We start from the raw sequence: 14,299 nt of genomic DNA, 5'->3' as shown, positions 1-14,299 counted from the left end.
TAATCTGTAACCTCCAACACGCACATTCTACCTTGACGTGACCTCTATCACAGGACAACCTCAGAAATGTTCGAGGGCCATCTCTGAAGGACACTCAGAGTATACGTGTTCAACACTCAAAATTAGAATTCTACGCCTTAAATTATTTTATAGGATCAGGCGGGACAGAAACCTCAGCTGGCAGCTCTTATTAAGTGAAAAATTATTTGGGACGTGATAAGCGTGTGGAATTCGGCCTGAACACAAAGCTCGGGCCCCGTCGTTCCCGGTCAGGGTGTCACAATCCTTTCCATGTAAGTGCTAATTCATAGCAATCCTTTGTCCACCTGCTCCAAAATAGCAGGGCAAATATTTTCTCCTTATATAGAGCTTCCCCTATTGTCAGGAGCTGCACGGGAGGTGAGATAAGAGGAGGGGGCTTTAAAGGGTTGATAAGGACCACTTGACCAGAGCGAACTTCACTTTCCTCACCCCGTGGGCTGCTGATCGTCTTCCTCCCCGCGTCCTCATTACTCTCAGCCGTCATGCCACCCAAGAAACCAGAACCCAAACAAAAAGAGGAACCCAAGGCAGCGCCTCCACCTCCACCGCCTCCCCAACCCGAGCCGCCGAAAGAAGTATTCTTTGATCCCTCCTCGGTGACGGTATGTATCGATTTAATGACATTTATTACACTGTAACAAAGTGTGTCTGTAATTGTAACATTTAAAAAAAAAACACATCAGGTTTAAGGTGCCTTTTAAGTAACAAAAATTACACAATTGAAACACAGAATATTAGTTTGCTGGCAGATCGGCCCCATCCGGCCCCATCTAGTCTGCCTGTTTTTTTAAACCTTAATCAGTCGTTGGTCTCGTCTTAGATTCAGGAGCCGTATGTCTATCCCATGCATGTTTAATCCCCTTACTGTATTACCCTCTACCACCTCTGCTGGGAAGATGTTCCACTTATCTACCACCCTCTCTTCATACAAAAAAATAATACTTAATATTTTTGTCCCTGACTCTGTACTATTTGGAAAGTTTTTTTTTAACCTGTATTGTAATAAAAAGGATAACAAAAAACCCAAATAATTAACATAGAAATATATAAATTAAGGGGGCCGGCTTTCCGTTAGTTTAAGTGACCAATCAATGACATCATTTGAAAACCCGGACCCAATGTCATTCCTGTCTAAACCTATGGATTTTATACCATACGATCACATCATATCCTTCTAGAAACTCGTGACTGGGATATGTGTGGCACTCATAGTGTTAATCCATTCAATAATAGCTCACTGGCTATTTGTTGCAATATTTTAATTGCCCCAAAAGGTTCTTTTAGGGTTAAAATTAAAGTTCATCTAGCAATGTGTAAATTGGATCAGTATTTCTTACCGGTACTTGGATCCAATCCGTATTTACTAAATTTTGGTGGTAAAAAGTTTTTTTGTGCTAATGTTATTCAGTAAAGAAAAGGGACGATTTAGAATGTTAGCTCTGTTGGCAAGGAGTCCTTGAATTCTAATGTGGATCCTTGAAAAGAAGTTCCCAAGTTTTATTTTACTCCAGAAATCATTAATTTTATCAAACTTGAAAAAAAATCATGTTTTCTGCAGCAAAATTAACTTGTTAATTATTATTTATAATAAACAATAATAAATAAATAATAATAAAATAATGATAAATAATATTTTTTTATTGATTAATGTTCAGGGAAGGACCTTCCTCCTCCTGTATAAACTGAGGAGCGCTAGCGATGAGTCTTAAAGCGCTTCAGTGTCACCTGATAATAACTTAACCCCTTAGCGTCCTCCGAAAGGTCAAGTGATCGCCGCGATAACCGCCGTTAAAGTGTTAAAGCGGAATCCGCGCAGCTTCATTAATGCGCGACGGCGGAAAGTTATTTGGAAGGCTTGGCACCGGCAGACAGATAGAGCTGAGAGGCTGTTAAGACTTTACAAAGCTCCGGTACTTAGCGGCGAAGCCATTAACTCCGAGCAGGGCAGGAAAAAATAAAGTCGTCGGGACGTATAGAATCCCGCGGCTGCCGGCGAGCGGCGTAAATATACTTTTATTACTGCCGGCTTTTAAGATTTAGGGAATTTTAAACCATTTAGAGGGAAGGAGGTTGGATGCACTTTAGACGTTCAGTGGGTGCTGAGAGCTCCGTTACAGGAGAGAAGAGAGAGCGGGGGATGGGAGATGGAGATGTTTAAATATATAAAGGGATAAAGGACGGGAGGGAATTTATTTCAAAGGAGGAGAAAAATTACAACAAGAGACCGGAATCTAACACTAGAGAGTCAGAGACTGAGATGGGACGGAAGGGAGTTTTACTTTACTCAGAGGGGGGTAGATAAGTGGAACAGCCTCCCAGCAGAAGTGGTAGAGGGTAATACAGCGAGGGTATTAAACATGCATGGGATAGACATACGGCTCCTGAATCTAAGACGAGACCAACGACTGATTAAGGTTGTGTCTACCCTGCGAGATATTGTGGGCTACCACCTAGGTGGGCTTTATGTGCAATCTATACAATTTTTATTTATATTTTATAATTTATTTCCATTAGTACGGTATTTGTTTTAGCACATCCTGCCAAACTATAGGGGGGGGGGTGTGGTTTTTTTTTTTAGTTTTTGCATTTTTAAGATGCAGTTTGGCTTAATTTAGCAATTTATAGATAGATTAAATTATCAAATGTAGGTTTTCATAAAATTAAAGTGTAAGGCTGTCACCTAAATATAACTAGAGGTGTATACACACACACCATGTTCAAAGGTTTGGGGTCATTTAAAAATGTCCTTGTTTTTGAAAGGAAATCACATTTTCCCCATTAAAATAACATGACGTGGATGAGAAATCCAGCGCAGACGGGGTTAATGTTATAAATGACTATTGTAGCTCGAAAAAGGTTGATTACCGAGACCCTTTATCACTCCCATCACTCCCGTGTTCCAATGGCCCTTTATCACTCCCATCACTCCTGTGTTCCAATGGCCCTTTATCACTCCCATCACTCCTATGTTCCAATGGCCCTTTATCACTCCCATCACTCCTATGTTCCAATGGCCCTTTATCACTCCCATCACTCCTGTGTCCCAACGGCCCTTTATCACTCCCATCACTCCTGTGTTCCAATGGCCCTTTATCACTCCCATCACTCCTATGTTCCAATGGCCCTTTATCACTCCCATCACTCCTGTGTTCCAATGGCCCTTTATCACTCCCATCACTCCTATGTTCCAATGGCCCTTTATCACTCCCATCACTCCTATGTTCCAATGGCCCTTTATCACTCCCATCACTCCTGTGTCCCAACGGCCCTTTATCACTCCCATCACTCCTGTGTTCCAATGGCCCTTTATCACTCCCATCACTCCTATGTTCCAACGGCCCTTTATCACTCCCATCACTCCTGTGTTCCAATGGCACGTTGTGTTCGCCCCTTTTAAGTTTAAAAGGCTCATTGATGGTTAGAAAACCCTTTTTGTAATTATGTTACAGCCAGAAATGTCCTTGTTTTCCATGAAAACAGCCGAGTGACCCCAAACCTTTGAAGGCTGCTGTATAAATGTTCTTGGCTGTGAGTGGCATGAGTTGTAGGTTGAAGGGAGCGAATTAAGACGTCGTTAGTAATGGGATTGAGCGCTGGTCGCCGGCAGACACGCCCTGTCCGTTATCACTTCTCCCTTGCACTCCTTGGCTCGTTTTCCGGCTCTTTTGGCTTTTTTTCCTTTTTATATTAAATTCTGGCTCTCAGAGCAAATTTTTCATCGCTGGCTACGCCATCGGCTTTACTGAAATGGCCACAAAGTCACACGATGATTAAGAAGGACAAACCGCACGGAAATCTTATCCGCACCCCCGGCAATAAATTCACCGAAATCGGAATTCGCTTAAAGCCATTTAGAAAAAAAGGGAGATTAACCCTTTCTGCCGGTTCAAAGAAAGAAAAAAAAAAGTATTTGTGGCAAATTATTCAAAGTTCTGAGAATATCTCATTACAAACGGGCAGACTAGATTGGTCCGAACGGGTCAGATCTGCCGGCAGATTCTGCTTGAGGTTTCCATGGTAACACATTTTCACTTTTCACCAACTCTACCGAAAAACATTCTAAAACTACTTTCTGGGCTTTTCTAGAAAGTTCTACTGAGTCTGAGGGATCCGGGGGGGGAGACTCAAACCTTAATCAGTCGTTGGTCTCGTCTTAGATTCAGGAGCCGTATGTCTATCCCGCGCATGTTTAATCCCCTCACTGTATTACCCTCTACCACCTCTGCTGGGAGGCTGTTCCACTTATCTACCACCCTCTCAGTAAAGTAAAGCTTAATCAGTTCTTGGTCTCGTCTTAGATTCTGGAGCCAACGACCCGGACAATCATTCATTTGCCCTAAAAATAATGGAAGGAGGGTGGCGTGGGGGTATTTGATGGATGGTTCTTTAGGTCGTATGATGAATACGCCGTCTCTCTGCGCTTCATTATTTATATTCTGTATCCCATATATTTTTTTTCTCATTTCTGCATCAAAATTTATATATATTTTTAGTTATTTGGTTTGACGTTTGAATAAATCAGTGCAGATCTATTGGCCAACCGCGAACGAACGCCGCGCGGAAAACATATTCCTTATTCCTCGGCCAACGAGAATCTAACGGATGACGAAGTGAATTCTGAAAGAGAACAGAAAAATATCAGGGACCCCGACCCGGAACGTTAACTTAACCCTTTGCCTGCCCACGGCTTAACTGCAAAACCAATCACATTCCTTCCCGAGGAGACAGTGGGTTAACTCAAGGAGCCCGGGAGACGTATCAAGAGGGTGGTGAAGGGGTTAATTAGACGTGTTTATATAAAAATGGTACTTTTCCCAAAATCCTCCCTTTAGTAAGAAGATATTTCCCTGAAAAAATTCTCTGAAACAATTATTTGTGCAAATAAACTCGATTCAGTAAATAAAAAAAAAAAAAAAACCTTCTGGGAAAAAAAAGTTTTTTTCCCCCACTTTTTAGTAAAAAATTTTGCAGGTTCCCTTGAAACCCTGAAACCTTTCATTTTTTTTTTGTTATTGTACAAGTTACTTCTTGGTTTAACTTTTAAAATAATGCGCATGGGACAGGAAAACCGGCGGCTGAACCCCCCCCCCATAAAACACTTTGTTTTACATATTTCATCTGAACCAGCATTAACTCTTTAACTGCCACCTTAAAACATATAAATCTATTCTTCTTTTATTTATTCTGCTGCCATCAGTGGACTCCTTCTTCCAAAAATATAAATTTAAAAAATAAAACCAAATAATTCCACTGAAAGATTTTATTATAATAAACAAATTCTAATATTTTGTAAAATCATTTTTAGGTCTGTTATGATGTTTTATTTGTAATATTATATATTATTATTATTATTATTTATGACACGGTTAGAATTCCGGGGTTTATTCCGACGGATCTATATTTTATATTTGGGCTTCCGCCGCATTATTGGGGCCTTCGTTACTAAACCTGAAATTTTACGACCCGAGTCATTTTTGGGGGAAAGTTGGAACTTTTCCATCTTAGCTGCACACGGCGCATGCGGGGTAAAGAGCTCATCCTGGCTTCCCCTAAACAACGCACAGCACCTACCGCATACTTCCCATCAGTCCTGGTTTTCCCGGCCCAGTCCCACTTTTGGAGCAGCTGCTGCCCACTGTCTGTAAGAAATCATTTTTAGACTTTTATTTTGTTCTGCACGCATCATGTTGGGGGGGGGGGCAGTATCCAATCAATTTCTAGTATCTGTACGGACCTTGGACGGTTAGGAGGGCCGAGGACCCCGTTGCGTTTTGCGTTAAAGCATTTATGGCTATCGGAAAGCCCAAGGACGGAGTACGAGAGCAGGGATCATGGTTTATGGAATTACCTTTCACTGATACGGTGTCCCTTTTGCAGATACATGGGGGGTCTGCAGAATGCCCCCCCCCATGCACTTTGCCCCTTCCTTTGCCCCCCAACTATTTTCCATGCAGGAGAAGTGTTTGTCGGAACGCATCTCACCTCCAGTCAGTTCATTCAAGCAGCGGATTGGTGGCAAGAACCCTCAAACCGGGGAGGAGGGGGGGCAGATGCAGCTCTGAAGCTGCAGTTTCTCCCTAGTGTAAGCACGCTACACAGAATGAGCTCTAAAACGAGGCTATATTGTTATTCTGGCAAACTTCAGCATAAAAATTCTATTGATTCCCATGGCGATGCTCCATGTTGGAACTTTACTATACCTCCCAAATGTCCAGTTTTTTGTGGGACAGTCCCGATTCCATGACAGTGTCCCTCTTTTGCGGGCAGCGGGGATAATGGATCAGTCGGAGGGGTCTTCTGTTCCAGCAAAGGCTTCCGTTCCAACTCCTTTAAGGCCACCTTGCGACGCTCTGCGGCTGAGTTCATTTAATGAAATTTCCTCTTTAAACTTAATTCTGAGTTAATTCCCCTTAATTTGGTTAATAAGTAATTCTGGGTTACTGAGTTACTCGCTCCGAGCCGTATTTCCGCCGCATGCTGCATACTTTATCCTCACTCGTGTAGAACTCAGTGTTTTTCCCCCCCAGTCTTCGGATTTTCCATCCATCATAAAGCAGTAAATCTTTCAGCAAAAAAATGGGTTTTTTTTTTGGAAAGTCAGCAGAAGTTGGAGGAACGAAACACAAATCAGAATTCCTATCATGGGATCGGCGAGGTTAATAAATCTCGAAAGCTCTTCCCGTCCGCGCGGAATAAAAAGATTCCTTCGCCTTCCTGGGGGTCTTTCGCTAATATTTATGGATTTTGCACAAAATGTTTATTCTCGAAGAGGATCGACCGGCAGAATCTTCTATATTCTTTCCCGTTTCGATCCGGCCAGAAGCCGTGCGATTTATACACCTGCCGAGAATTCTACATTTAACTTGTAACTTGCCCCTGAGTCTCATTTTGTTTTTACCCCAGTCTCTTGGTCTTGGGGTTAATGGGCAGATTCTCAGCCCCCCCCCGTGTCAAGATTGAATGGGCAGATTCTCAGGGTTTTTACCCCAGTCTCGGGGTGAATGGGCAGATTCTCAGGGTTTTTACCCCAGTCTCGGGGTGAAGGGGCAGATTCTCAGGGTTTTTACCCCCAGTCTCTTGGTCCCGGGGTAAAGGGGCAGATTCTCAGGGTTTTTACCCCAGTCTCTTGGTCCCGGGGTGAAGGGGCAGATTCTCAGGGTTTTTACCCCAGTCTCTTGGTCCCGGGGTGAAGGGGCAGATTCTCAGGGTTTTTACCCCAGTCTCTTGGTCTCGGGGTGAAGGGGCAGATTCTCAGGGTCACACAGTCTGGAGCGACTCCTTCATATTCTATTCAAAAAAAAAATAATATTAGATATTTGTTAAATAATTTTGACATTTCGTATACGTTCGGGAACTTTTTCTCGCGCTGCGGGCTTTCTTGGTTTTCCCCCAATTATACAGAAAACGTCGACGTTACATCTGGAACATTCTGCAGTTAAAGAAAATTGTGAGCATTTCTGCTTTCCTTTTACGAGTGTGCGGATAATGTTTCTTTTCACAATGAATCATTTCGGAGGATGTGGCTCCAGATTTATGTGTTTTTCAATAAAAAAAAAATTCTCAATTTGGGAAAATCTGTCCTTGCATCGCAGCGCCGCGCTTTTTTTTTGTTTAAATCAACTTTATTCATTTTCATCCCCTATTACATTGAAAGTTTGGAGGCCTTTATTAAGACAGGACGGCGCGAGTGTCGGCTCCTTACATTCCGTAATAAAGGGGCTTACTTACTAAATAGTGTTACGTTATGCTGCATGGAGATGGAGAATTTACTGCATTAGAATCGATTTTTTGTTCGGAATCCTACTTCATTCAGTTAAATAAAAAGTATTTGTTTCCAATAATAATAATAAATCTCCATTGTTCTTTCCCATTCTGCTGTATACGGGAGCCGCCATCTTGGCTTTCATTTTTGTGGTAATAGCCATCTTGGCGAACTTGTGGGCTCTGGCTACCCGGAGCGTACCCTTGCGGGTCGGTCCCTCTGATGTTGGTGGGCGGTCCCTCTGACATGGGTGGGCGGTCCTGCTTACGGTGGTGGGTGTGCCATCAGTGGGCGGTCTGTCTTCAGGATGTGAAAGGTCTGTCAGTGAGTGGGGCCAGTGACATTATGGGGGGAAAAAAATAAAAAAAATATATATATATAACTGTTTGTAGTCAGGATTAATTTTTTTTAAATAGGTCTCCTTGAGTAATAAAAATAATACTTTGTGCGGCGTTAATAAAGCTGTGGCCGCTATAAAAAATAAGAAATTAACTATTAATGTCTGTTTCTGAAACCATTCTTACTTCGCAGCATTTTTTCACACCTGCCTAAAACTTTTGCACAGTAACGTGTGTGTGTAGACTGTAACCCACAGAGCTTACAGTCGTATAATTAAGTGGTTTTTTTTTGTATTCCTCTGCATTGATATAATTCTATATACTTCCCAACTTCCCCGCAGTAACAGGACTTTTTTCTTCCTACAGATTGAATTCTCGGCCGATCAGATCGAAGGTAAGAACGAGCGCTCGCGCAGAATGCCGAGGCCAATAGGAGAGGGAGTGGCGGATTTTGATTTTAAATATTATTATTTTATTCTATATATATATATATATACATTAACCTGTCAGACCCACCTATGCTTTATTTCTCTTTACGAACCCTTTTTCAAATATTTTAAACATTTTTATATTTTTGTAAGGGACAGTATCATAAAAAATGAAATATTATCCACCGTTTCATTTGAAGCCTGAATGTGTAATTATTTCTTCTATATATTTTTTTCCTTAAATGTTTAGGCATCATTTTTATTGTATTTATATCACTTTTATATAATTTATATATATACAGTATATATAAATTCTATAAATTATATAAAAGTGTAATAAATACAATAAAAATTATAAATTTTTATTGTATTTATAATACTTTTATATTATATATATATTTTTTTTTTTTCTAATATATATATAAATATATATATGTTCTATAAATTATATATATATGGGATTATTTCAGTTGTAGGTAGATTTGATTTGGGAGAGCCAATAGATCTGTTTTAAGAATGTTTTGTTATAATTTGGTTATTATATATCACATGACTTTATAGCGAGACGTCCCAATATTAGAATAACGATGAAAACAGCAAATTCTAACCTCAGGTTATTTTGACCGTTTTCTCGCTCAACGTCGAAAATCTTTGAAACATTAAATTGGGCTGTAATCGTTCGCAGCTCCACTTTCTCTCCAAAAGCATCGAGTTTTCTGGAAAGAATTTGAAGAAATAATTTCAAAACCTCCCCCAAAAAAAAAAAAAAAGTAGGGAAGGAATCCCAAACTAAACAGGGAGTTTAAGTGATTGCAGATGAGGCGGCGGAGCGCACTGTATCCGGCCGCAGGAATACGCTTTCTCCACCAAACGAGAATTGTCCGTAGTCACGACTCATGAATTTTTTAAAGTAGGTCTTTTCGGGTGAGGAAAATAACATATTGTGGTGCGTTTTGCCGTATAGCCCTGGTGGTGCGGAGGGGGGGGGCGGCCCGATTTCAATAAATTCTCGGCCCTCGTTATTATTTCAAAAGAGAAATCGATTTATCTATAAATACGCAAAAAAAACAACAATTTTTAACGATCAAACCTGGGCTTCTCGGGGCTCTCCTTTTTATATGGGGGAGTGGCTTTGTGTAAGGGTGGGGCTATCTGCATATAGGGGTGGGGCTACTCATAGATTTCCTTTAGTAGGTGGGGATTCAAAGGAAAGTGGGCAAGAAGTGGGTGTGGCCTGACAGAGAAAGAAGAAATTGACCTTGAGACTGGCTAGCTGATTTATCTATACATTATACAGGGGCCGGTCACTGATTTATCTATACATTATACAGGGGCCGGCTCGCTGATTTATCTATACATTATACAGGGGGCCGGCTCACTGGTTTATCTATACATTATACAGGGGCCGGTCAATGATTTATCTATACATTATACAGGGGGCCGGTCACTGATTTATCTATACATTATACAGGGGGCCGGCTCGCTGATTTATCTATACATTATACAGGGGGCCGGTCACTGATTTATCTATACATTATACAGGGGCCGGTCACTGATTTATCTATACATTATACAGGGGGCCGGCTCGCTGATTTATCTATACATTATACAGGGGGCCGGTCACTGATTTATCTATACATTATACAGGGGCCGGTCACTGATTTATCTATACATTACACAGGGGCCGGTCACTGATTTATCTATACATTATACAGGGGGCCGGTCACTGATTTATCTATACATTATACAGGGGCCGGTCACTGATTTATCTATACATTATACAGGGCCGACTCGCTGATTTATCCATACATTATACAGGGGCCGGTCACTGATTTATCTATACATTATACAGGGGGCTGGTCACTGATTTATCTATACATTATACAGGGGCCGGTCACTGATTTAGCTATACATTATACAGCGGCCGGTCACTGATTTATCTATACATTATACAGGGGCAGGGCCGGACTGGCCCACCGGGATACCGGGAAATTTCCCGGTGGGCCGGCAGGTCCGTGGGCTGGGACCAGGGGCGGGCTGGGACCTGAGCGGCCGCTGGGTGCTGATGCGGCCGGCCGGCGCTACTATAATACTTTTTTCTTACTTTAATATGGCTAGCTGGTCCGGCTTGCCATATTAAATTTTAAAAATGTATTACAGTATCGCCGGCAGGCCGGCATCGGCACCCAGCAGCCGTGTGCGATGGCCGCTTAGTGATGGGAGCAGCGTGAGCGGTGAAAGCTCCGCCCCCTCGCACTGACCTTTCACCCCTCACGCTGCTCCCATCACTATGCGGCCATCAGATTGCTGGGAATGTAATCTGAACGGCCGGTGCGTGCTGATGCCGCCGGCCGGCTCTGCTTTAATACTTTTTTTTTTACTTTATATGGCGAGCCGATCCTGCTTACCATATAAATAAAAAAAAAAGTGTTAAAGTAGCTCCGGCCGGGGGCATCAGCACGCGCCGGCCGTTTAGATTACATTCCCAGCAGTCTGATGGCTGCATAATGATGGGAGCAGCGTGAGGGGTGGAAGCTCCGCACTTAGACTGCTGCACCCTCGCACTTAGACTGCTGCAGCACCGGATGTCAGGTCAGTGGCATCCTGTCAGGAGAGAGAGAGAGAAGAGAACAGTGTGCGGCTATCAGAGGACGGAAGTCAAGAGAAATAGAAGGTGAGTAAAGTAATGTATTTTTTTGTACAAAATGTATAATATTTTTTTGAATGAAATCGGCATGTGTGTGTGTATGTAAGTGTGTCCCCCTATATGCCACTCTGCCTCCAGAAATTCCTTTTACCCCCCTATATGCCACTCTGTCCCATGACATGCCTTTTAACCCCCTATATGCCAGAGTGGCATATATGGGTATAAGGCATTTCTGGATGCAGAGTGACATATAGGGGATTAAAAGGCATATGATGGGACAGAGTGGCATATAGGGGAACATAAGGCTTTTTTGGAGGCAGAGTGCCCCATGATATGCCTTTTAACCCCCTTTATGCCACTCTGCCTCCAGAAATGCCTTATGCCCATATATGCCACTCTGTCCCATGATATGCCTTCTAACCCCCTATATGCCACTCTGCCATATAGGGGGTTAAAAGGCATATCATGGGACAGAGTGGCATATAGGGGTATAAGGCATTTCTGGATGCAGAGTGACATATAGGAGGTCAAAAGGCATATCTGGAGGTATAGTGGCAAAAAGGGGGTTAAAGGCATATCACGGGGCAGAGGGGCATATAGGAGGGTTGAGGCATATCAGGGAGGCAGAGTGGCATATGGGGGTTAAAAGGCATATCATGGGACAGAGTGGCATATAGGGGGACATAAGGCTTTTCTGGAGGCAGAGTGCCCCATGATATGCCTTTTAACCCCCTTTATGCCACTCTGCCTCCAGAAATGCCTTATGCCCATATATGCCACTCTGTCCCATGATATGCCTTCTAACCCCCTATATGCCACTCTGCCATATAGGGGGTTAAAAGGCATATCATGGGACAGAGTGGCATATAGGGGTATAAGGCATTTCTGGATGCAGAGTGACATATAGGAGGTCAAAAGGCATATCTGGAGGTATAGTGGCAAAAAGGGGGTTAAAGGCATATCACGGGGCAGAGGGGCATATAGGAGGGTTGAGGCATATCAGGGAGGCAGAGTGGCATATGGGGGTTAAAAGGCATATCATGGGACAGAGTGGCATATAGGGGGACATAAGGCTTTTCTGGAGGCAGAGTGCCCCATGATATGCCTTTTAACCCCCTTTATGCCACTCTGCCTCCAGAAATGCCTTATACCCCCTATATGCCACTCTGTCCCATGATATGCCTTTTAACCCCCTATATGGCAGAGTGGCATATAGGAGGTTAGAAGGCATATCATGAGACAGAGTTGCATATAGGGGGATAAGGCATTTCTGGATGCAGAGTGACATAGAGGAGGCCAAAAGGCATTTCTGGAGGCAGAGTGGCATATAGGGGATTAAAAGGCATATTATGGGGCAGAGTGGCATATAGGAGGGTATAAAGCATATCGGGGAGGCAGAGTGGCATATAGGAGGGCATAAGGCTTTTCTGGAGGCAGAGTGCCCCATGATATGCCTTTTAACCCCATTTATTCCACTCTGCCTCCAGGAATGCGTTATACCCACTATATGCCACTCTGTCCCATGATATGCCTTTTGACCCCTATATGGCAGAGTGGCATACAGGGGGTTAAAAGGCATATCATGGGACAGAGTGGCATATAGGGGGTATAAGGCATTTCTGGAGGCAGAGTGGCATATAGGGGGTTAGAAGGCATATCAGGGGGGCAGAGTGGCAAGCCTTGGGGGCAGATGTGCATAACTCGGGGGTAGGTTGGCAAATAAAAGGAAAAAAAAAACCCCATGTCTCAATCATAGCTTATATTAAATATGGAAAAAATAGTCTACATGAATTAATAAAGAAACAAAAGTTTCTTACCAGAATATCGTGAAGAATAATGTGATCAGTGTTTTGTTCCACTGAACTTTTTCATCTAAAAATGTTCGCAGTAGTAAATGTTTTGATCCCATTCTGTGTAATGTATTTAATTTATTAGGGCCTTTTAACACTTTTGCTTTCTGGCATTTTAATACAAATAATGAGATAAAAAGAATGGCGAATAGTGTGAGTCGGGTGTGTATAAGGGGTGCGTGTGGTTAAAGAGCGCGACCGTGAGATAAACTATATGGGGCTGGTCTCCAAATTTTTCCAGGGCTGCTTTTCAGTCCCAGTCCGGCCCTGTACAGGGGGGCATCAAACCTTTGGGAAAATTGGATATCAAGCTAAAAGCAGCAACTTTTACATTCTATATCCTCGATCCGTAATAAATGAATTACCGTCCGTCTTTTCCGAGCGAGAGAAACCCTCGCTTCTCCTTTTCAAACTCCAATGACAGTTTTTAACAAAAATTCTTAGTCTTAATAATTCTCCAGCGTGCTGTGCTCCTTTCATTAATAATTACACCTTTATTAAAGCAGCCATTTGCTCCTTTCATTAATAATTACACCTTTATTAAAGCAGCCATGTGCTCCTTTCATGAATAATTACACCTTTATTAAAGCAGTGGCTCGGAATGCACAGTTTACATTGCGCTTCTTATGTTCCGCCGGTAGCCATGGCATTGGGTTAGCAGGTGATTTTTATTCTACGTGTCGGGGACGGGCGAGCTGTCCCGCTTCTCATCGTTCCCCTGCGGCGTTTCCAAGGCCAATCAACGTATAAAAGTTTGGAAGGAGACACAAGTCTTCTGTCTGTCCCGCTGCAGATGGTTAACCGCACGGACATTCGCAGCGCCGTTCCAGGAAATACAGTTAATAATAAAAAATGATGCGGGTGATGGTGATGTGTCAGGCTCCACCAAGCCAAATATTCGTTAGGATTTACAATAATAACCCCCCCCCCAAAAAAAAGTAACCGTTTGGTAAATAGGCAGCGATGCCGTTCCCAATGTTTTTTCTTTCCCTTGGCAGAGTTTAAGGAAGCCTTTTCTCTCTTTGATCGGACCCCTAACAGCGAATTAAAAATCACCTACGGGCAGTGCGGCGACGTTATGAGGGCTTTGGGACAAAATCCAACAAACGCAGAAGTTTTGAAAGTTCTTGGCAAGCCGAAGGCCGAAGGTCAGTGACTGTTTCTTATGTCCCGTTTCCAAAAAATGAGAATTTTTGCATGCAGACTGGCTTTTTTCCCCCCTTTTCTTTTAC

The 14,299-nt window shown here is 42.8% G+C and overlaps 1 protein-coding gene across 2 annotated transcripts in view; it reads left to right on the top strand.

Annotated features, from left to right (window-relative positions):
• The first annotated feature begins 409 nt into the window (after window positions 1-409).
• The window catches only part of MYL3 (myosin light chain 3), a 262,285-nt gene continuing 248,395 nt past the window's right edge, over window positions 410-14,299 (top strand). For both annotated transcript variants that reach the window (XM_053468346.1, XM_053468345.1), the window contains exons 1-3: window positions 410-644; window positions 8,509-8,536; window positions 14,066-14,215. In XM_053468346.1, coding sequence (XP_053324321.1) covers window positions 525-644; window positions 8,509-8,536; window positions 14,066-14,215 — 298 coding nt within the window. In that variant the 5' untranslated portion in view covers window positions 410-524. The remainder of the gene's footprint in view (window positions 645-8,508; window positions 8,537-14,065; window positions 14,216-14,299) is intronic.

This window comes from Spea bombifrons, chromosome 5 (genome assembly GCF_027358695.1).
Source record: "Spea bombifrons isolate aSpeBom1 chromosome 5, aSpeBom1.2.pri, whole genome shotgun sequence".
NCBI lineage: Eukaryota > Metazoa > Chordata > Amphibia > Anura > Pelobatidae > Spea > Spea bombifrons.
The sequence above is the reverse complement of the archived record's forward strand: the minus strand, read 5'-3'. Positions and strand labels throughout refer to the sequence as shown.